Source organism: Tachypleus tridentatus, chromosome 7, assembly GCF_004210375.1.
Source record: "Tachypleus tridentatus isolate NWPU-2018 chromosome 7, ASM421037v1, whole genome shotgun sequence".
Lineage (NCBI taxonomy): Eukaryota > Metazoa > Arthropoda > Merostomata > Xiphosura > Limulidae > Tachypleus > Tachypleus tridentatus.
This window is the reverse complement of record NC_134831.1, coordinates 48,453,455-48,479,213: the sequence shown is the minus strand read 5'-3', so window position 1 is coordinate 48,479,213 and position 25,759 is coordinate 48,453,455. Positions and strand designations below refer to the sequence as shown.

General features: G+C 32.0%; 1 protein-coding gene across 2 annotated transcripts in view; it reads left to right on the top strand.

Annotated features, from left to right (window-relative positions):
• LOC143255605 (uncharacterized) overlaps positions 1–25,759 on the top strand; it is a 94,918-nt gene that overhangs the window by 52,694 nt on the left and 16,465 nt on the right. The window contains exons 5-7 of one of the 2 annotated variants that reach the window (XM_076511493.1): positions 8,294–8,431; positions 23,148–23,278; positions 24,311–24,441. In XM_076511493.1, coding sequence (XP_076367608.1) covers positions 8,294–8,431; positions 23,148–23,278; positions 24,311–24,356 — 315 coding nt within the window. In that variant the 3' untranslated portion in view covers positions 24,357–24,441. Of the gene's footprint in view, positions 1–8,293; positions 8,432–14,930; positions 15,015–23,147; positions 23,280–24,310; positions 24,442–25,759 lie in introns of those variants that run through there. The other variant, XM_076511494.1, reaches the window with a different exon arrangement.

Sequence of the window (25,759 nt, the reverse complement as noted above, 5' to 3'; positions counted from 1 at the left end):
AAAAATATATGAGAAAATATATATTCTTAGAAATTGATATATATTTTTCTGATAATCTTTTTGTAATGGACAGTGTGTGTATATAACAGTATCTATTTATGTAACCAAAAAAAAATGTGCCCTCTACAAAATGGCACTACAAATAAAAATCTGTAAAAAAATTTTCACTTTGGGTATTCAAGATTTAGACAACATTTCCTTGTATTAGAAAACAGTGCTAAATATAAGTACTCTCCTGACAATAAGACTGGCCCAGCATGGTCATGTGATTAGGGTGCTCAATGCATAATCTGAGGTTGCAGGTTGAAATCCCTGTCACATCAAACATCAAACAGCCATGGGGACATTATAATGTAAGGGTTAATTCAACTGTTCATTGGTAAAAGAGTAGCTCAAGAGTTGGCTATGGGTGGTGATAAATAGCTGCCTTCCATTTAGTCTTACACTGCTAATTTAAGGATGATTAGAACAGATAGCCCTTGGGTAACTTTGTGTGAAATTCTAAACAAACCAAAACACGAACCTACTACTTTCACTAGGATTGTACATGAGGGTTTGATTTTATCTTTATTGATATAATTTTCAAATGTAGTAATAAGAAACTGGAGTTCTTAAAAAACTATTACTTTTTCAATAAAGAGTAGAAATGTATAAACACGTTACAGTTTATATCAATGAAATTTATGAAATTTTGAGTTCTGTACATTAAATTATTTTTATGCAGTGAATTTCATATGACTAAAGAAAACAAGCTGAGCAATTTTTCCCATGTAGTTCATCTCAGAGAAAAATCATTTTTTTTATAGAAAATGTTCACTTTTGTAAAACGTTTTTTCAAAGAGGTATAAATACTATAGTCAGTAGGTGCTCATAAAGATATGAGCAAGAAAAGGATAGTAGAGTCTTAATAACTTTTTGTTAAGTTTTTGTATTCTTTCTTTACTTTAAGCCAAAAAATGTTCAAAGGCAGACTTTTGAATAATTCTTGGATCACTTGCCAATTCAACGAGACTACTCTTTTCTGAGAGTGAAAGTAACAAGTTTTATGTTTTTACTGGTGGAGATAATGAATGGATCCATAACCCACAAAAGTTCAGTATGAAAATCATGAATCATCTAGGCCTCATGTTTATCCAAATGTTTGAAAACAAGCTTAACAATATTATGGATGGTTCATTTAGTGTTCTCTGTTATGTCTGCAAAGCGATGAAATATATCATATATTCCATAATCAATCTTTTTATTTTCCAAAAACATTTTATTTCTAGAAACTTTTACCTTGGTCGTAAGGTGGAAGGATGAAATTACTGGACTTTGCATCTGCAAATTTAGTTTGTTCAGGAGGTCATATATGCTTGTTATGTGTACTAATGGTGAAATTCAATGAGTGTTATTGTCAAATAACTGCTTGCTTAGATATCTTTTGAAGATTGGACTGTTCATTGCATTGGCTTTAACAAGATTTACTACATTTATGCAATCAGATACCATATCAGATGGTTTCAGAACTATTTATTTGCTTGCAAGCATTTCATGAAGGCTTGTGCAGTATGTAGCTTACAAAGCAGCATTTGCAACTTTTTTGCAGCAACCTCAGAATGAATGCCTGTCACTTTATAGATACCAACAATGCATTTGCAGTCCAGGCTGTTCTTTCAAAAATACTTATCAAGAGTATGAAATATCTCTGAACTTATTGTTTGTGTGAGCATGTTCTGAACCAAACAAAAAATATCCTAGAGCACTTTCTTTTCATTCATATATCAAACAAATCCCATCAAAATTGCATTGTTTAAGATCTGGTGATTCATCCATTTGAAGTGCAAACAACTTTAATTTTATCAGTTGGACAATGACTTCAATTTAAATATCATAAGACAAGCTTTAATTGTAACATCTAACTGCATTATTTGAAAGTGGGATATTAGAAAGTTTATTTGCCTTTCCACCACTAAAATACTCTTTCTTGGCATCATACATTGTTGACTTCACCAATGGTCTCCTATTGTGTATGGCTTTTTGCATTTAGTAATTTGCAAGGAGACTATAAAGGCTGACCAAAGTATGATGGTGCCAGTATTTGTCAAAGCAAACATATCTTTTTTGTTGAGTTTTTGTTGCTGACTTTAAACATTGAAAATAGTCACTAGTTTTATTCTTGAAGTGAGCATGCCTTTGCCTCAAATTGTGAGATTTCTTTCCAGAACTGGTTAATTTTTCTCCACTTAAAACAAATAATGGAATAGATGCATTATTATTTCCAGTCTTTGAGACTTCGCACTGAGTGTCGTTATTGTTATACTTCCTGTTAACAATGTTCTTCTGTTTCTTTCTGGCTGGAATACCTCAATCAGATTTTTTTCGGGTTTCTAAGAGGTGAAAGCAAAGTAATGCAAACTTACAATTTCACAATATTAGTATGTCACAACTGTCAAAAAATAAATGTACAAAACACTTACAAACAAATCATTTGCAAACAATATATAAGTAAATGTAGAGAAAATCCACAATTTAAAAAATAGTAGAATAATTGTATTTATATTTTAAAAGAAAAGAAAAAATTTGAAACAACATCTGTAGCCCTCATAAGTAGTGAGAACATAAGTCTTTAAAAGAAACTATAATAAACGTAGTGGAAATAAAAATGAAGCTAGCATTTGAATATCAGCTCATGTATTTTAACTCCTCCTAGCTAAGTATTAGGCCATCCGATAAGTAATGTCTGAAAATTTAATACAGAAAATGCATCATTCATCATTTCTGTCATTGTAGAAGGGTTTAATGACTAAAATATCTAGTAAGCTGTGTATAAAGATGTTCAGACAAATAAAATAAACTAACCCAACTCCACTTTTTCAGATCATTAATCAAATAAACCCTTATGAAGATGGATGTGTCTGAGGAGCACATTAAGCATATAGTGCTTTAGGAATTAAAAAAAGGCAATAGTGTAGCAGAAACTACACGAAACATTCAAGGTGTTTATGGTGCTGAGTCTCTCAATGAAAGAAAATGTCAAAGGTGGTTTCAGAAGTTCAGATCAGGTGACTACAGCTTAAGTGATGTGCCATGTTCAGGTCATCCTGTTGAGTTTAATGATGACTTGCTGCTGGCTGCATTTGATGAAGGTTGTGCTCTAACAGTTGAAAAACTAGTACAGAAGCCTAATTCAAGCCATTCAATCATTCACTGTCATCTTCAACAGCTTGGAAAGGTGTCAAAACTTGGAAAATGGGTCTCCCATGATTTGACAGAAACCAACCTTAGAGCAAGAGTGGACATTTGCACTTCTCTGCACTCTCGTGAACGTAACTTACCTTTATTGGACAGGATATCTTATACAAATGTTAAACACTGCAGACAATGGCTCAGTGCAGGTAAACTGGCTCAATCACAACCCAAAGTGGACCTCTACCCAAGGAAAATCTTGTTAAGCACTTGGTGGGATATTGTTGGTGTTGATCCACTTTGAGTTGCTGCCATTCAGTGTAACAATTATATCAGACTTCTATTGTCAACAGTTAGAACACTTGAATGTTGCACTGAAAGCAAAGAGGCCTGCTTTGATCAATTGTAAAGGTGTTATGTTACACCAGGATAATGCATGGCCCAGTACAGCAAGGATCATATCCACAAAGATTGAAGAGCAAGACTGGGAAAAGATTGCACATCCTCCTTATTTTCTAGAACTTGCCCCATCTGATTATCATCTATTCCAAAGTTTGCAGAACTATCTTAGTGGAAAAGAGCTTGGAACAGATGAAGATGTAAAAACTACCCTCTCTACATTCTTTTCCTCCAAACCCCAAGAATTTTATAGAAGTGGTACTAAGAAGCTTGTGAATCGATGGCAGGAAGTAATTAATAATAATGGAACATACATTATTGATTAAATAACATTAAAAGCATTTGAAATCCTTTCTCTTTTTCTGAAACTAAAATCGAACATTACTTAAGGGATGACCTGATACATGGTAAGCATAATATGAGTAAAAAAAAATTATCTTGCACTGCACTTTTAATATGAGGAGTCAAATCATACTTAAGTAAAATAAGTTACAATGCATTTGGTGAGGTAACATGATATAAATTTTGATTACAAGCATATAAAGCTAGTACCTGCCACTTCATTGGTTATTATCATCAAATGGTTGACCATATTTGACTAAGTGTACAGAGTGACATTTTTCAGTTTTGTGAATCATGGAATTCAAATTATCATTAGTTGAAACATCTTTTAGACATTTTTTTTTCATAAAATGTTTGAATTGTTACAGTGAAGTCTGATTTCTTTAAAATTTCCTTTGTTTTTGATTGTTTACATTTTTCTTTAAAAAATATCTAATTTTCTGAAAATGAGGAAATTTCTTGGTAAATGGAAGCCCTACACTGCAAAATTTTACAAAACACAAAATGTTGGGTAGTTTTCAAAATGTGAGATTGCACAAAATGTGTACATTCATGTAAACAGATAAATAAAATTAAAGAAAAATAAAAATAAAAATCATGAAATATATACTTAAAGGAAAATAATTAGTTTCATATTAATAGTTTGTGAAGGTCACAGATTGGACTGAAAAGGCACAATTGTATTGGGATGTGTTAGGGAGAAGCTTAATACTTTAAGGATACACTGCAGTTGATATGTGAGCAACATCTACTATATTCTGAAAATTAAGGCTAGCAAAAAGCAACCCAAAAATTACATAGAAAAAGTAGACAAATGTAAAATTTTATGTGTAGAAGCTATGTTGTGGGACAGCTCTGTGCTAATGGTGGCTATGACATCATCAAAACATCATGCTCTTTCTCTCTCATTCTAGAGCCCATGGACCACTCTCCTTTCTTAGAAATGTAGTTGTCTCAAACATACCCTTTTCCCCCTACTTGCAACTGAGTCGAATATATTTATTTGTATAAACAATTAATATCTTAACTTAAAAAAAAATATTCTCTATTTCTTGTAGGTTAAAAAAATTACTAGTAGGTACAAAAGACACAGCAAGGTAATGCCATTTATTTGGAGTTCTTGATAATTATTTTCAACTTTCAACCTTGTTTTCCATTAGTGGAATGCTTCCCATTAGTTGAAAAACACTGATGTAGATTCTGATTCAGTTTGAAAATTTGGCCATCTTGTACAATTAAAAGTGTAATCTATCACTGTAAAATTATTTTCTTATAATTTGCTATAACATCAAATCCACTGTTTTGAGTGTGTGGGCTGTTATTTAGTAGAAGTACATCTTCATAAGGTGGTCCACATGATATTAAAATGTCTTTGCAATAAAAGTTAAGGAAAGGTTGAAATAAGAGGAATAAAGTCAAGAAAAATATATGAGCATGATGGAGTAAAATAATATGACAATTTAGTATGAAATGCTAGTGTATATTGTGTACATTTTACTAATATTAAGTAGAAACATATATATAAAGGAATGAAGTAAATTTCTGCTTTACTTGATTTCATATAACTCTCTCAACCAACCACATAACTTTTTTGTACTTGTTCAAAGTCTTTATACATTTGATATCATTAATTTTGATATGGTGTGTATATCTTCACAAAATTTGGCAGTCTTTCAGTAAACATTGTGAGTCTTTCACTAAAACAAAATCATATTTTTTAGGTAAGTATTTTCAGTAAGCTAAAGAAGAGTTTTTCTGTAAATATATCAAATATTCATTTTGAATAGTGTGTGTGCAAAGTGATTTACTGTTATATTAAGATTAAAAAATATTTCATTTCATCTCAGAAATCACACACTTTGTTTGTGTATTCTCTAAAAACCCCTAGTGTTTGTTTTCAGTAAAACTATATTTTATCTTTTATTTTTGCTACTCTGTATACCAGATTTGCCAGTTTGATTGACCACATAACCGTTAAAAAAATCAAAATAAATTAACATTAAACTCTTTTTCCTTATGGAATAACTTCAAATGTAACATGAAACAACATCTATTTATCCTAAGTAACATTAAGCTTGTAACAACATACACTTATTTATCATAAAATTTTATTTTATTACTCTTTGAAGCGTTTCATGGTGATGAGGAACTCGTTTGAAGTAAAAATACATTTTAAAGATGGCTGGTAAGGGTTTTAAAACTTTAAAGTACAGAACAATGTTTTGACTTTCTTAAGTCATCTTCAGGTTAACAGAGTTTGCAACTGCCTGTTGCTGGGTGTGTCTTAGGGACAAGAGTATAAATGGGTATAAGGTTGTAGGGGGTGTTGCAGTTAGATGTCAGGTTATTAATTAATATAGGTATAAAGGTATTCCCTTATATTGGTTTAATTTTGGTTTGAGTTCTTGTATAGTAGGGATTTGATTTTGCATTTGTTTGTATTCATTTCCTTACTATGTTGATGCTTTCTCTGGTTAGGCTGTGCTTGTGTGATTTGCAATGTTCAAAAGTGCAGAAAGGTCTTTTTGTTGTGTTATTGAATCTGGTTTCTATTTTTGTTTTGTTTTTTCAATATGGAAGTTGTGGCAGTTGTTGCATTGTATTTTATAAATAATGTTGGTGTTATGTTTGTCAGAGTAGTTTTTACACATTATAGATTTTAGTTTTGTTTCTGGTTTTTAATTAAACTTAGTGTTTACTGGAATGTTATGTTTTGTTGTAAGTTTTTTCCAAATGTTGGTTTGTTTTTTTGTTTGATTTTGTGCTGACAGTGGACAACACTCAATCCTACTTTTTTATACTAATGGTAGTGATGCAGATAATAGTTTTTATTTAATCAGATATTGGAAATAATAACACAGACTAAAAAACATACAAAAATCAGACAATTTCTCATAACTATTACAGTTTTTTTGGCTTTTTAACTACGTGACAAAAGCCATGGGAATGAAGCTTGAAACAAAAGAGAAATTGAAAATTCTCTTTTAAAAAAAAACAACATAAGACAATATGTCATTTGATAGATGAAAACATTGGTTTTCTATTGGTTATTGATAATATAGAATTAAACTTTATTGAGAACTATTAACAAATCTTCAAAGAGAGGATATGACAGGTGTGGCAAGAGGGCTCAATTTTCTATTTGATGTTTCGGTAACTAAACAAAATTGAAAGCTGTGAAAATTATAAAGTTTCTGAGCTTTGACAGTGTTATAGTGAGTACATTATTGAATTTAGTACGTACTGGAGGGATGTTGAATAGAATAAAGATGGTGGTATGCCCAGAGAATGTTTGTCAACTGTCACACACCAGAGGAATTCAGGATATATTAAAATATTTCCCTATAAAATTAAAACTTGTATACTATTAAAATATGGTTTATTAGCCCCAATTTTATGCTATACTAATATGGTGTAAACAAAACAAAAAGTAGCTGAATAAAATTTTGAATATAAGCCACTAAAACTTTGTGATATGCAAGGTAAATGATGCTCAGGCAGATAGCATTAAATGAATAATAGTGCTGAAAGTAGAATACCTTGAATCTGATGAATTGTACAGGTAGTGATAATTAATGTTAAAAGTATGTCAGTTTCATGTAATAATAATAGAACGTAAAATTTCATTAATTGAGTGGGTAATGACAAGCAATGATAAATAATTACAAATTGATCTGTTTAACTTTTTTCACCATTATTTCTGTTACTTTATTCATTTGTGGAATTTCCTTAACTTATGGTTCAAGCTACAGTCTTTTGTGAATAACTGTAATTGCAGTTTTTTATTGAATTTAAACATTTGGTTACAATTATAAAAGGTTAGTTTAATTTCATGTATTTATTTTTTTCATTATATTTGATTAAGTGGGTATTTCATCAGTTAAACATTCATATATACAGTGAAAGCATTATTTTAGTTTTGTTTATTTGGTATGTGTTGACTTGTTCTGTTAAAATGAATCAATTTGATTTGGAGTTGCTGAAATGCATAATAAAGATGTAACTTATAATTTGATATGTTTCCTTTTGGTATTTTTTAAAAAATTGTTTATGTGAAGCATACTGAAATCCTGATTGTATATGTAATTGTATTGAATGTTATGGTTATGCATTACTGTAAGTTATATCAGTGTAAGCAAAAATATGTAATATATTCATCCAAATTAATGTTTTTTGTTTTTCTTAACATTAAAGTTTTCATTGATTTTTGTAAATGTTTTATTGATTTCAAAACCACCACCTATAATGTGATGATTCAAAAATGGTTTGGCAGAGTTAACCTGTGTAAAGTATAATATATTTTAACAAACAAGCTTATCCAACAGAATAAGCACATTAACATACAAAGGCAATATATATGTCATTGTTTGTTTTTGTTTTTTAGCCAGGTGATTTCACCCTGCATGTTGATGATAAACTTGCTAAACATCCTCCAATCTGGAGAATAGAAGGAAAAACACTGCTGCAGAGGTTTGAACCCTACAATAGTGATGGCAAGGTGTTATATAAAAATTCAAGCTCTGTACGTATCATTGTATTATTACCTGTTTTCCAAGTGAATACTTTTATTAATTCCTTATGAGTATTTTAAATCAAAAGATCAACACTATATAAATACATTATTACAAGTATGTCAGCAAATGGTGTAGTATTAAGTAATGACAAAACAATTCAAAACCATTTATTTAGTTTTTTTAACCTTATAATGCCAGTGTGGTTAGTCTCATGTTAAGGTTTCCCTTGTAGAGGGTCGTAGTATTCTTGTGCCAGAATTCTTGGTTTAAGAAAAGTACATATTAAGGTACTTACTGTTATGTGTTTGTGCAATATTCTCATGATTTTAATATCAACACTAGGCAGGCCACCTTGTTGTTCAGTGGTAAGTCTGAGGCCTTCTATTTCTAAAAATTGGGTTTTGATACCTGATGTAGGCAGAGCAAATATAGTTTAGTGTTTAGCAATAAACAAACACAAAGCAACACAGGCCCGCAATCTGAGGGTTGCAGGCTTGAATCCCGGTCGCACCAAACATGCTCGCCCTTTCAGCCATGGGGGCATTATAATATGATGGTCAATCCCACTATTTGTTGGTAAAAGAGTAGCTCAAGAGTTGGCGGTGGGTGATGATGACTAGCTGCCTTCCTTCTAGTCTTACACTGCTAAATTAAGGACGGCTAGCGCAGATAGCCTTTGTGTAGCTTTGCACAAAATTCAAAACAAACAAAGCAACACCATATTGATAATTGACTTTTGTGTCATTTTATTTATTACATCATTTAATTGGACAAATATATCTGTACTATTTTTGTTATGCTTATGAATATTGAAAAGCAGTTGAAGCATTAAAATCATAATATCATATGCTCTTAAGTGATTTCGAAATGTATTATGGGGCGGTACCTATTGCAAATATAAAGCAATTTTAAAAAGCTAGATTTAAGCTATTGCCAAGACAAGACTTGGAAAATTAAAGACCTGTTTATCATTATACTGTAAGAAAAAATCAACTGCTCAGAGAACTCACAGTACCAAGTTGCTTGTACAGCTTGAAATGACTTGAGTAGGTTGCCATAAAATGGCAATTACAAAAACTTAACATGTGAATATAATAGAAAGAGGAACTTACAAATAAAATCACTAATAAATATAAAGAAAATCACTGGGAAAGTAAAAATGTGCTTGGCTTTAGCTATAAATTTTCTTAAACATGATGTCTTACCTCCTTTCAATAAATACCTTTTTTTTCATTAGTAGTGCCCTCTATCAGTGAAAGTTTTCAACACTTGTCACTGGTCTTCTACCTCTTGTTTCTGTATATCCATATGTAAACAACTGTGTAGTAGCTCTTCACCAGTAAGGGCATGACACAACTACGATTGTAGCCAGTCGCCGCTACACATTTGCACTCATTAATCACTTCTTGATTAGCAGTAGTACCTTAAAAGCATGTTTGTTTTGGCTCACAAATTTGTTGATGTTTGTTTTTATACTACAGACTTAGTTTGCCTTCACTATGTGTTTGTTTTCTTTATATACTGGGGCCTTTTTATAGAGTATAGTGGATCTTGCTCCGTGGCGAGTGACACATGATCAAGTAAATTTTTTTTCAAAATCAGTACTGTCTATTCTGTGACCAATGCAGTTACATTGTAGCTTTTCCTACTGTGGACTTGAGGTACAATTACAAATGCTGCCTGGTTTTGGTTGTGTGTTTCCATTCATTTGTTGTTTGTGTGAAACCAATTAAATTACAAGATTAGGTTATGCACATGATAGAGATGACGTGTTCTGTAGGACCACTAGTTATTCTCTTTAGTCATCTTTTGGGTCATAAGTAAATTCATTGCAGACTGTATGCTTATATGCAGACATGAGTAAAACAGACAAGGATTACTTTCTATCCCTGATTATCCATTGGATTGAGTCTTTTTCTGCTGTGAATCTGATGTACATTTCTAGATGCTACTGCGTGTTGGGTGATTAACTCTGTTGTCATGGTAATTCTGTCATTTGAAATCATGTATTATGGTCAACTGTTAATGCTGTCTTGGGTGATATGGTTCTCCAGATTCTCCAGTGAATTTTTCTCTACTTTCTTCTTGTGGATCATGAGATTTCTTGCCACTTATCAGTTCCTAGCCTTTAGGATGGTGGACCATGGAGGGCTTTCATCCTAAATGATGCATCTTATCACTCAATTGGGAATAGAGTGGTAGCATTCTGTAGGGGTTGATTGTGTGTGGCACTTCCTTCTGCAAGCCTGATGTACAATACCCTATGCTACCAAGGTTTGGTTATAGTATAGCACTACACTGTATTTATATATATATTTAACACATTGCTTTTTTCCATTGTGGCTTTTATTCTTTCTCCCTTCCTATGAGAATTGTGTTTCTGATACTAGATTTTGATTGAAGAACTCCTTCATGTCACAACTATATATATTTATTTATTGACTTTGTCTTTCAGGCTGAGACGTTATTCCTATTTACCAATACCATTTTTCAGGGCCTCTCATGTTGGTTGGAGACAGTCCAGTTAAGAAAGTCCTCACATGTATTCTGGCCAGCATCTCTTTTCCTACTGCAGACAGCATGGAAAATGGCCAGTGCCACCAAGTTTTGGACTAGAGATGTCATCATGCTGGAGCTTTCATCCTTCCTACCATCCAATGGATATTAGTTTATGGTGAATTAAGTGTTGTTTAGGTTGGAAATGCACACAAGTGGAGACAGATCATGGTACAGAAATTCATCTTCCTTATTAATTCAGGTTTTGAGGTGAAAGGGTAGGTGGTTCTCTGTTCTCCACCTACTGTGGAACTGGTGTAAAACTCCACATGCTACTAGGTGTTATTGGATGAGGTCAAACTAACATTGTGGTCTGTCATCCCCTAGCCACGAGATACCTAGTGGTCCTATTAATCAGTAATACATATTGTTGCTTTACTTCATGTTTTTTTACTGTTTATATTTGTCACACATTTAGGAAAGGGCAAATAGTATATCTGGATCAAATGTGGCACAGTCTCCTGCTTAGGTCAAATATTTTCTTCTTTGTTTCCACACCTCGTGGTCTCTGTTTGACACTTCCTAAAGTTAGATCTTTTTTTTTCCTGGCCTTCCACCTGTTCATTGTGGGTTTCTAGTTATTTTGTAAGGGTGGGAAGATATTGTATCAGAAGTTAGCATATTTTTAAAACTGTATTTATAACAGAGAATTACCTCCACTTATCCTCTCCACTGGCAGTGATGTGTGATTTAAGGCTTCTGATGAATCTCAAAGTGATTAAAAATTGCAGATGTGGAGAGGGTGCTGGTTACAATAGGGGTAGTGTCGTACTCCTGTTGGTGGACAGCTGCTGCATATTCACTCACATATGGATATGCAGAAGCAAGAGGTAAAAGACTAGTGTCAAGCATTAAAAATCAGTACCGATTGAGGGCAATGGCAGTACTAATTGAGAAAAGATATTTTGTGGAAAGAAATAAGTATCTGTTGGAAATAAATTTTCAGTTCATGAAAATGTTAACTTAAAATTTCTGTAAATATCTTAAAGTTGTTTAAATGGTCTACAAGACTGTTTTACTTAAATGTATAGGTTGATGGAATGATTGAAATAAACTGAAATTTGTCGTGGTTTCTAAATGAATTTAAAGAATAAAGTAATCAAGTTATGAGTATTATAACAAAAAAACAAAAACAAAATACAAATTTCTTAATCCATTAAATTTAACCATATGAACTTGGGACACATCAGTTTGACAAAAGTGTTCCTATTCAGGAGGAAATACCTTTTGAATGAATATGTGATGCCTAATAAACTAAGTAAAATGTTAAGAAATAGAAATTCATCATTAGCAACCTGGTGTGATACTTTCCCAAAAGATGATCAGGTAGGTCTGCCATGTAATTGGAAGTTCAGCAATATAAATTACAAAATAATGCTAATTTTCCCTAAAACTACTGAGTCTGTGTTGAGAAATAACTGGACTGGAAATCGAGTATGATACGCAATAAAAACAGTTTTTATTCAAATCCAAACGTTATGTGTATGTGCTAACATTGGATGGTGGACAGTTGCCTTCACAAATTTTGGATTGATCAGGCTGGTTTTATTTATTCAAAATGCTATTTTAGAATGTCTAAATCTTATATTACTTTGTTGAATCAGTGATTTTATTCGTGTCCAGAGCAACTGATACTATTCACGTGACTGGTTATTCCTGTTTAACAGTAAGGAGGTTTTAACCTCAGAATATCATCTTACTATCATTAGAGGACACTGGTGTCAACCTTCATTCACAATGTGCAACTTTACAGCCATAAATTTCATGGACAGACCAGGTGTTATTTGTAAGGGAATGAAATTGAAACAAAGGTGGTCAGAACAGAATCAACTTAATGATTTTATTGATCATTATTTTTGCAGAAATTACACACACACATGAATAAACAAATTTGAAATGTTTTTCCTGAAATATAAAAAGTGGACTTGCATCTGTTACTTTTTTTCTTTTATCTTAAATATAACTTTTCTGTTCATTATAACTTGATAGTGTCCAAATTTGTACAGTCATTTTTCATTATCTTTTCACTAGTTGCCACTTCTCTGTTTTCTTATAAAGCAAAAAAAGGCCAGCTTAGCTGATTGAACTTCACTGACTCATCCTATCATTACTTTTTAGCTAATTTAACAACTTAATGATTTTAACTTAGTTATTTATTGGCTTTAAGTGGTTACTTTTGTGTAAAGAAATTGCCATATATACTGCAATGCATTTGGCATGCTTCACATGATTTAGTTTTTTTTGTTACCAGGGTAACTTGTAAGTCCTTAGAAGGTACACAACCTCTTGAATGAACCTACATTGTCTTTCAAATGGTCTAGATTTGTCATTTTTTATACCATAAATATTACATTGGGCATTCAGCATACATTATCAATATTGTAAAAATGTATTTAACTCTGAGATGGAATGGAAATAAAGGACACCAAGAAGGACTTTTCCACCATGTTTTATTAAATAAAAGCCTGAGTTACTTGTACTGTTTAAAGGCACAACTCTTTTACTGTACATCATGAAGATTGGTGCAGATGTATCACATCCAAAAATGGAAGCTCAACCTAAGTGTAGTCACAATACACAAGAAGTCTCTTGTATAAATATTTGCTAATTTTATTATGAAATTCCTCCTAATTGCTTTAAAACCAAGGAGCACAGAACTCTTTTAGTCTCTTAGTGTGTTCATTTTTTTTAGTAATTATTAATTTTTGTACCATTGTCATTCATATTGAAAATTACTACTGTCTTAAACAAAATAAGTATTTTACTGTGTAATTCCACAATATAATTTGGGAAGTAAGGAGAGTGACTCCCTTTTTGAAGACTCTTACCACCACACTAACTTCCATCTCCAAAAATATCATACAGCTAACCTGTTCTGTAAGATAATCACACAAATCCCCTTTATAATAAATAACATAAGGATAGAAAGCTATGATTTGTTGTCTCTCTTAGACTCCCAAGCCATGCATAACAGTGACCTGAGTTTTTAAGGTAGTTCTGCTAGCTGATAAGCTTTGGTGTCAGCTCTGATGACACTGCAGCAAATCTTTTACATCAGCTGAACTGTTTTTTTACTGTCTTTTCTTTTCTGACTGTCTATGAACAACCAGAGAGGAACTTTCATGATCTTCTTTTTATTCTCTGGGTTAAGTTTATATGACATGATGCTTTCACTGAATCATTTTACTCCTTACTCTTCTCAATTTTTTATTGCTGGTTCAACCACTTAACATGTATGTAGGTGATGTATGTTTTTAACTTGTGTTTTCAACTCACATTAGCCTGGTCTGAGCTTATTTTTCCAATGTAATAAACCTTCTTAGGAAATAACGCATAAAAAAATTAGTTGAATAAAGGTGCAAAATTGCTAACTCAACATTATTTTTTGTACTTTTCAGAAAAAATAAGACATAAAACATAAAGAAAATTTTAAGCTGTTTTTTAAAGCTGTCATAGTTTAATCTTTTTTTAGGGTCTTTGTTGTTTTTTATATGCAGTTTTTATAAACCTCTCGGACAACCTCTAAATTTCCCTAAAATTGAACTATATTAAATATGCATAAAGCTAGGATACATTTTGTGAAGACAAAATATGTTGTTTGTCTTCTCAAATTGGTTAATATCAATATATGTAGAGACATCTGATTTAGTTACTGGATTGTAATTATTAAAAATAACTTGCATATACAAGTACTGAATACATAAAGTTGTTTATTATCTCACTGAGACCCCAATATCAATTCTTAGCTAATATAGAGTTGATATTTCAATGGACATCTAGTGTAAAGTTTTTTATTTTTATTGGGGTACTTCTGTTTCCCATAAAACTAGTATTTTGTGGTGTGACACCACTTTTAAAAATTCATTTCATGTAAATCATATGTATATGCATTTACTGAATTTTATATTTATATCTCTTTCTTTATGTTTTTACCACTTTTATGGAAGCAAGATTAATAAAGGGATGAAAGTAACTTAGAGTGTAGAATACAGAATAAGATCCTCACTGGAGATGTAGAGCAGACAAGCCTACCAGGTAACATTAAGAAAAACTTGCAAACTAAAACTGACTTGGTTTTAAGTTTGCAACAGTTCATTGTACTGCTTGGTGAATGAAACCAAAAGTTTACCTTGTTTTATCATATCTTTCAAATTTAACAATACAAGATTCATAATTTTTTTCTTTTACTAAACAAAATCTACATATGTAGATTTGAAAATTTGAAATATACAAGTATGATGTAATGGTACATTAAAATACTTATTTAAAAATTAAACTAAACGTTAAAGCGAAAAGCTTACTTGATGGAAGAAAATTCTTATTTTACTGTAATACATCAGGATGCTTCATTAGAACTGATGTGGTAAATTTCTTTGTGAAATGTAATGGACACAGAATATATTAAACTGCAAGTAACAAAAAAAACAAGGATAATTTGGATACATAAAATATTTGGGTAGCAAAAATTATATGTTATTCATGTAAGTCAATAACCTTCATCCATAGCATAATGGATTTACTATTATACATTTATTTTAATATCTGTTTGTTTCAGTTTATTGCATGTAACATATATTATTTAATGTGTCGCACCTGTTCTCTAAATTTGTAGAAGATTCCTGAGCATTGGAATCAACAATATACTAGGTGTGTATGTAGCACTGGTGATTGACAGTGTTTTTGCCAAGTGTACTTTTGAGAATGTCTCCTAAATAGTTTATAAATCAAAGTGCCAAGAGAGAAAGATATGTATTGTTTGGTTGCTACAGTCAATATACTGTAAGCCTCGGAAACTATAATTGTGGTAAGTGCTTGTTAATCGGAAAACTACAGATATTTAACCAGGAACATTCATAGCTTTTGAACATTAGAAACTCCTGTGAATTAACTTCAGACATTAGTATTTCTACAAGGACATTAAATATCTTAGTTGGTAAGAGCTTGTAAGTGCTGTGAGGCCAACCAAGAATAAAGAGCTAGCTAGTTTAAGTAAAGTGTAACTATAAATTCAGAATTAATTTGCTCATTATGGACCTGGACTGTCAATAAAATGCTCAGTTCTAGACCATATAGGAGACTGAGTATTGTGTTTAAGAGTTTTGTGAAACTCTTGTATACAAACCATTATTTGTAATAACTGTTATTATCAGTTGTATTATTATTTGTATATTAAAATATATATGTGTTAAGACAGAAAGTTGTGTGTATTAGTCTTGTTGGCAAACATAATACATGTGATACATATCAATATTTAATTAACTTCTGTATTAAAATTAACATTTTCAGTTATTTGAAATCTTATTATGTAACATGATAGATCAGAGTCTTGTCTGAGATAAATTAAAATACTTAACATAATAAATTGGGGGCTCATGTCTGAGAGAAAAACCAGAGATAAAATTTGAAATAAATTCAAATTATAATTCAGTTTATATTTATCAGTGCCAACAAGATAAAATTATGGCTAATTATTCAAGGTTTCTATGAATCAACCTTCCTCAAACACTAGGTGGTGATGATTTGTTGTCTGAGGAAGCATTACAGGAACACTATAGAGTCCCATCTTGCCAGTCAGAGTTGCATGATAAAGATAAGCTAGAGATCCAGGTAAGATTCAGACAATTTGAGCTTAAAACAAGCTTGTATTAAAGCTGAAAGAGAAAAAAACGTCATAAGGGTGAACAAGCTCATATTGAAGTAGGGAAGGATCAAGCCCATATCAAAGCCAAGAAAAACAAGCTTGCATTGAAGTAGTTAGACTGAAAGAAATGGAAATTAGACTCTGCTCCAATCGACCAATGCAAAATCACAACTTTTAACTTAATCAATATGTTAAATACCACCATTCAATAAAAATGAAGTTGATAAATATATTCAATATTTAGAGAAGGTTGCCTGAACCATAGAATGGCTCACCAATAAATGATCATCATTATTACATAGTGTTTTTCTGGTAAAGTAAAGAATGTTTATGCTATTCTTTCTGTCGAAGACTGGATCAGTTATGATAAGGTTAAAGCAGTTATTATCAAAACATACGTGTTAGTACAAGAGGCTTATCACCAAAATTGTAGATGTTATTTTGAGCAAGATAATGAAATCTTTGTGGAATTTGCCCACGAAAAAGAGGTTTATTTTAATGGATCATGTAATTCTATTCATATTGGCAACAATTTTGATAAATTAAGACAGTTATGTCTATTTCAGGAATTTAAACATTGTGCATGTGACAACCTTAAAACTTAACTTTAACTTAAGGAAAGTTGAATCACTTACAGGAGGCAGCTGCTCTTTCTAATGATTGCATCAAAACAAACAAGGTCTGTGTGCCAATTTTGTAAAAAGCCTGATCATATTGTCTAAGTGCTGGTGTTTGGAAAAGGAAAAGGCAACACCCAGTGCATTCATCTCCACATATGGATGCAATTTCACCAGTTCACACAGTGTTGTTAATTTGGCCAGTGATATAAAAACTGATGTATTCACGGAGGAATTTAGGATTCCAAGAATCCTTCAAACTACTGTCCAATTGCTTTGATGAGCTGTCTCTGTAAGACTTTAGAGAGGATGGGTAATGCTCGTCTTGTTTGGTTTTTCTAATCAAACAACCTCCTCTCACTCACCCAGTGTGGGTTTCAACGACAGTGCTCCACCGTGGACCACGTTATTCAACTTGAAACATCAGTCAGAGAGCCTTTCTCAAAAGACAACAGCTTGTATCAGTATTCTTCGACATTGAGAAGGCTTATGATACAACTTGGAAGTATGACATTTTGTGACACCTCCATATATATGGGTTACGTAGCCATTTGCCCATTGTTATTAAAAAATTGCTAATGGACAAGCGATTCCAAGTTCGACACTTTCACATTCTTTTCTTTTGGAACTTGGAGCTTCTCAGGGCTGTGTTTTGAGTGTCACACTTTTCATTATAAAGATTAATGCCATCACTGAACAACTCCCTCTTACTGTTGCAAACGGGTTCTATGTCAACAACTTTCATATCTCATTTCAGTCGTCAAACATGAGATATATTGAGCGGCAGCTACAGACTATCCTCAATCATTTACTGAAGTATACCACAGCAAACTGCTTTAACTTCTCTCTCTCTAAAACAGTTTGCATGCATTTTTGTTGCTGAAGGGGAAATCATCCTGATCCTGAAGCTCATTTTGGTGAAGTTGTGTTTCCCATAGACCCTGAGGCAAAGCTCTTGGGGCTTATCTTTAACCGTAAGCTGACCTTTATACCACACATCAAGGAGCTACGGGTCAAATGTATAAGAGCTCTGAGCATCCTCCGTGCCCTCTCTTCCACAACTTGGGAGGCAGATCGATGTTCTATGATAAAGATATATTGTGCTTTTATTTGATCAAAACTAGATTATGAATTACTGGTCTAGGGCTCTGCCAGGACCTTGGCCTTAAAGATGCTGGATCCTGTTCATCATCTGGGACTTTGGATCTGTATTAGGACTTTTGGCACTTCCCCCAGTTCAGAGCTTATACACAGAGTCTCATGAACGTTCTTTGCACTTGTGCCATTTGCAACTGTATATACTGTATGCTTCGAAATTTTGTTCATTACTAAATCATCTCTCCCAGGGTTGTGTTTTTCTCCCTTGGTGGGCCATACCTTTTCAGAATAGATGATCTGCCATTGCTCCTTTTGGCCTTTGTATCCAGGTACAATTGAATGAATTGGGTCTGTCCTTGGAAAACATTGCTGTATTCACTGGTCACCCCATTACACTACGGCTTATTACAGTCCTCAAATGTAACGTATCTTTAAGTCATCTGAGAAAAGCAGACACTCCCAATTAGAAATACTCTCTGTTATTTGCTGAACATCTTTCAAACCATCTGTATAAATAGGAATGGACAGATGGTTCGAAAGGTGTCCATCAAGTAACAGACAGTATTTCCAATTGGGAGTTTCTGCTTTTCTCAGATGACTTCTAGATAAGTCACATTTGGGCTCTGCCATGGTTTGTTATGGTTCGGTGGTTGCATGCAGAATCCCCCCCCTACAGCTTTTGTGTTCACTTCTGAACTATACACCATTTCTCTTGGCCTGGATCAGCAGTACTCAAATTGCACTATTTATACTGGCTCAGTTAGTTCTCTAGTGGCCCTGGAATCACTTCATGTTAGTTCACACCCTGTTCTTGCAGATATTCAAAACAGACTGACTCATTTCTCTTTAATATCTACTTCTGTGCAGTTTTTCTGGATACCGGGCCACATTGGTATTCGCACGAACGAACTTGTCAACATCGAGGCTAAATCTGTCTCCTCTGTCACTATCACTGCTGTGTCTGTTCCATACATGGACTATGGTTCTGTTGGTCTTACTAGTGAGTTATGATAATTACAGTTATGCTACAGAAAATCCTTTACAACTTGTATTAATGTAGTTTTTCTATTACTGCTGTAGACTAGATGTAGAAATTGGATTTAATGCTGTTTATGTTTATAATTCAAATTTTAATAATTTTGCTTTAATTTTAACTTTTTGCAAGATGTTTGGTGCAGATAGCATAGTTGCTTTGTGCCATAAAACACCAAATCCAGAAACCTACCCTTTTAACCTGCATCTCCCTTTTTCCTGCATGTCTGCCTTGTCATCAGGTGAAGGTACTTCATCTGTTGAGCACTGGGACTGTATTTTATTCATTCATCTTTTTTTCTCTTTTTTTGGGTATTGGTTTCTTTTTTCTTTTTTGTCAAGATATTGACAATAATCTGTTGCTATTCTTCACTTCTTGAGACTGTGATATACCTCTTCTCTTTCAGGGGCATGTCTTCATGACAAGTCTAACTGTTACTATCATATTCTGAGGTTGTGCTGTTTTTAGAAGAACAACACATAACAGTCTTGTTACATATATTTTCTGTTGTATTTTGTAAGTTTTAGAAACAGTACATATTTTGATACAATTCAAAGATTAAGAAATTACTACACTGGACTTAGATCACTGACTGTTTATTAACCCTTTTGCAAAATACTCAAGTTTTTTTTTGAGAAGGATAGTTTCTAACAGTATGTATGGTAACTCTGAGCTTTCTAAATTTATCCTAAAACAAAACTGTTGAGATTGTAGTTATTTGTACTTAAACTCTGAATAGTTTGAGTGCAATTGAATATGATTTTCTTTTAAAGTATAAACATAGTTTTTTTCATTTTACAGTTTTGAGTTTTATTTGCATAATCTATAGAATCTCCTTAGTGAATATCAAAAGTTTTTTGCAGTAAATATTTGTATATTTTTATTTTCTCTACTATATTACTAACTGTAGGTATTGTTATCCACATAATGCCTTATGAAATGTTTGAAATTAAAAAAGAGAATATCCTAAAAGATCATCTTTTGGTGATATTTGTAATTTCAGATATTTTCTTTTTGCATATGGTGAATTTTTAATTTTATTTTCATTGTATTGTTTATCTTGACACAAGTAAGGAGTATCATCGGGGCATGTTATAATATATATTCACTAAAATATGAAAGCAGAACTTTAATATAGTTTAACAGCTTCTCTAAAAATAAAATATTTAGGTAAAAAATAACCTAAGAGCTGTTGTGGACAAAGTAACCAACAATATTACTGGTACTTACACCTACTAGATGAGAAATTTCAGAATAACTATTTGTGGATTATTGTGTGAAATTAACTCTTTTTGATGGTTAAAATACATGTATCAAATAAGTAGATGTTGGTTTTTAATTTCATTGCTAAATATGGCAAGTTTGGCATAATACCTTTTAGAGGTTGGTAAAATTTATCCCTTTTTTCAAATGCATTCAGCCGAAGTACTCTGGAACAAACATTGAAATACTGCAATAAATGTAGTTTTAGCTTAGCTGTATATCTACATACACTAGTTCTTTGGTTTAAGTTAGAGATTGTGAAAGTTCAGATTTGTGAACACTCATGCATTATGTGAGTACAAAACTGAAGGTTAATTTTTTTAAAGTTTTTTTTTAAATAAAGGAAATAAAACTCGGGTAACATAAAACATTTGAATTATAACAAACATTATAATGCTATTTCACTAACATGCTTTGACAGTAAAGTTGTTTAATTAAGTTTTGAAATGCTACTCTTGTATTTCTTTTTCTTCTGTGTGCCATTTTTCTTGCTCCTCTTTGTCTGGGTATTTCTGGCCCAGATATTTTTAGTGTTTTCTCTTCTGACTGTAATATTACATCTTCTGACAGAGATTCATTAAGACCCTTAGTTGTAGGTAGATGTAAGTAACCTAATATGTACTCAACAGCAGCATTAATATATCTTACATTTTTTCTTTCATTTGGTTGTTCAATCTGATGTACGATTATTTTGCTTATATGTGCTTCCATATGCAAAACAGAGTAGGAAATGGATTCTCTGCAGTACAACAAAATATCTGAACTGTAAAACCAATGCTTTCATTCACTGCTGTAAATTCTTAGTCTTTTAATACAGTGAATGATTGCTTGAACACAGTAGTTAATAAACTGTTGTATTTTGCTGTGATCATAATCATCAAAAGTTGCCTTCAGCTGCAAAGTGCACCTCCCATACAAATTGGATGCTGAAACTGTTAATGAAACATTGTATACTTATGCACACACATAACATTTGAAAAAGACAACCTTGTGTCCTGTTGATAATAGTTTGATAATAAGCAGTTTTATAGACGAGTCCTGAAGAAGTTGCAAAAGCAAAACATAAGATTTGTTTTGGAGGGAGGTTTATAGAGAGACTATGAGAACTGGGAGTTAGCTGTAGTATACATAGAGTAGAAAACCATGAGAAACAAATTGATCTTCATTTTTTCCCATTCAGTTGGTCTTATAAACAATTAAAATCGAAACTATCTGATGAATTCTTGCTTATTAACACATAATAGCATATCACAGTTATTTTTTAATATAAACTGTGACATCAGATGTGAAATTAGGAATGTATTTTAGTAGTTGTGGAAAATTTTTATAGATGATAAAAAGGACACTTTTGTGGCACAAGAAATAGGCTGGGGCTTGAGCAGACTCAGCAACCTCACGTAGGCATGTTACTGACTTGCATCTGAATTTTCTCTTCAGTTTTTTAGATATTTTTATTGATTGTCATATACCATGTATTTATTTAAAAAAAATCAATATTTTGTGGACTAGCATGACCAGTTGGTTAGGGTCCTCAATTCATAATCTGAGGGTTGTGTGTTCAAATCCCTATCACATCAAACATGCTCACCCTTTCAACTTTTGGGGCATTATTATGTGATGGTCAATCCTACCATTCATCAGTAAAAGAGTAGTTCAATTAATTGGTGGTGGGTGGGAATGACTAACTGCCTTTTCTCTGGATTTACTCTGCTAAATTAGGTGTGGTTAACACAGATAATCATCTTGTAGCTTTGCACAGAATTTAAAAACAAACAATCAAACTATATTTTATTCAAGATCAAGATCATAAACTGGTTTTAAAAAGTAGCAAGGTAAGAATAAACTAGCTTAAGAACCTTTAAGCCTGAGGTTGCATTCTTAAAGAGTCAACATGACATTTTTTCATATTGCTATTATGCTGACAATATTAATAGTGTTATTTATTACTAATATGTATTGTGGAGCTTGTTAAAAAGAGATTTTCATTGAGTCATCAGCTAAACAACAAATAATTCTTAAGTGTAATGCAATAGGCCTATATATATAAACACACACACCATAAGTGATAACTGTATTACTAACCTACATTTTTTTTCTTCTGATTACTCAGTTATATTAGATGAGTTACCAAAAGGAATGTCTGGAGGTTAAGGTGTATATGGGTGGATAAAAATACTTTGCAGGAAATAATGAAGAAGAGTATCAGAAACTACCTACTCTTAAATTTAAGCTGTTAGTTAGGATTATTTTAAAAGAAAAACAAATTACTGCATAACCTTCCCAACTTTAAATTCATTGTAATGAAAAACATAAATATTTTTTTTTGACCTAATCTACATTTTGGTGTGTCAGTGGCACATATTTTTAATGTTATTCATTTAAAATCCAGGCTTTAAGCCTACCAAAGACATATTCTTACCAAATATTATACTAGCATAATTTCACAATTTGTTTTATGAATATAGACTTGCATCTTGTATCTGTTAAGAAGTTTTTTTTTTTTTTTTTACTTTTAGTACACGTCATGGAACTTAATTGATCCAAGTCAGTATATTGGAGCAACAGTTCGTCTAATTTCAAGCACACGTGACAGTGCTGTTGTTGAGCTTCTAGAAATTCAAGAGGAAGAGAGAAAAGATAATACATCGTGAGTGAACTTTTATGTCTGTGCAATGTAATAACAAGTTGAGTACATTATATTAAAACAATTTTTAATATGCAAGTAACCAAGACATATGACAGTACAGCAAATATGATGTTTCAGTGGAATGAAATGTTTTGTATTTTGACATAGGCATTTTTTAAGATACTGTGATACTGTAGTAAAAGTGTGTTATAGCCAATTCCATGGAAAGTATTCATATCGTTGGATCATAAAGGCATGTACAGATTGGGAATTGTAACTTTTCAAGATGAAGCTATTCTTTATACTGAATGTCATTGGTAAACAGGTTACGTGGAGTAAGAGAAAGAAACATGAAACAAGATGTATCACAGCTGTAGTAAGCAAAGTGTTTTGTAAGAGATGAGAGTCCACAAACTTCAAATTCAGTGTCAAAAACATTCCACGTATCTCAGATACCAGTATGTAACACAATCAAGTAGAATTACAATTTGTATTGTGACGCAAGTAATTTATGCACGTTGCTTTTACAAAATATCAGTACTGTTTTGTCTATATTTTGGTATTTATGCTACTCTGTGAAAATACATGCAAGTCAAGTTGCTTAATATAAGCTTATGGATTTTTTTAAAATCAGACTTTTGAAATATATGCTGCAAAACAATCACCCTCTTATAGGTGAATTATGGAAAGCATTAGGCAGGAGGTGGGTATGCCTTGAATATAACAGTTATCATGGAATCTTTTTAATGGAAACTACACAGGCATGAGATAGAACATGGTTAGATGTAAATGGTATGGACTGTAACAGTGTAATGATGCTAAATATTGTTTTAATGTAATATATTCTAATTTTGTATTTGTATAATTATTATGTTATTTAGCTAATTAAAAATGAAGGTATGCATGTTTTAGTTTTCTAGTATTTTAGCTTGATGATAATTTCATAAAAATGCACATTTTCTTTCGTTTGAAAAATGCATAATGTAACTTTTTAGGCATGTAAGTGATATGTGTATTTCATATGCATAAATGCTTATTTTGAAATATATCTAGGAATGGAGAATCTGATTCTGCAGTAAAGAAAGGAACAGAGTCATAACGGGAGAGTTTTGAAATTGTTTTACAGGCCCTTCTCAGTCAAGTACTTGATTCTAACTTCATGAATGAGATCACTACAGAAAATGGTAAGTTTTGATATAAAAATTCACCTGAAGTGTGCTTATGTTTCCTCAGAATTTAAAGTGTATTGTAGCCGTAGTCGGCAAGTGAACAAGATATTATTTTGAATCAAAATAGATAAAATTAAGTATGTATACCACGTTCTACAGGAATTTTATAGTGAGTGGCATTGCTTTTCTTAGATGACAGTATGGCCTTTACAAGTTAAAAGAATATCTAACAAATACCAAACATTTAAATTTACTCTTGCCCATTACTGACAAAGATTTACTCAGATAAAAGATACCATGGAAAAACGTTATGCAAAGAATAATGATTTTTAACTTTTTTTTATAAATCATTAGTATCTGATGAAAAATATATAGGTTTTGTTTTCTGACCCTATGAATATTGGCTTGTGTATTTTACAAAACACTGTAACCACTATGAAACCATTGCATTATATATACTATAACTCTGAAAACACTAAATGTATTTTCACAAAATTTAACCAATTTTCGGTAAATGTTACAAGCCTTTTGTATAGAAATTTCTTCAGAAGTGTATAGTCAGAGTGTTGACAAGTCCAAGTGCAAAATGATTTTCATGTTAAAATTGAAAATACTTTATCTTGCAGTTTTTAGTTTTCATTTCTTTAACCTATAAAAATCTCCTAAATGAATATCAAATGTTTCTGCTTTTTTTTTTTGCAGCAAAACTTGATATTTTATTTGTTATTTTCTGTACTCTAACTGTGCAGACTCAGTTAATTTGACTGGTCTCATAACTACTATAAAAATTACAAAATAAGCTTAAAATACTATCTTCCCCCTATTCAAAAATGTATGAACACTGCAGCAGACAATTACACAATATTTACTCTTGGATAACTTGTACATTTAAATTCCATGCTATTGTCTCCTGCACATGGAAGCAGTGTTATTTAGTAAATAAAAAAAACTTTTAACAGCAAGTTTTACATTTGTTGACAAAATTTTAATATTAACTTCTATATCCATTATTCGTAATAGTCATTTAGGTACAGTTATATTTTGTTCTGTTTTTTTAAAAATGTGTCAAACTAACACTTTATAACAGCAAATATTTTGTGAAAATAAACTTACTTCTGCTGATTTCATTAATAAAAGGTTTTAATATTTTCCTATGGGCCATAATTCCATCATAAGTTGTTAGCCATGATATGGCTGACTTTCTAAACAAAAAAATAATCAGCATCGTAAGGTTTTATTCACCATAAACACAAAATCTGAGTGACATTTCTTCATCTTGCATATCAAGATCTGATTAGATCAACCACACAAAGGAAGAAGGTTACACAGATAT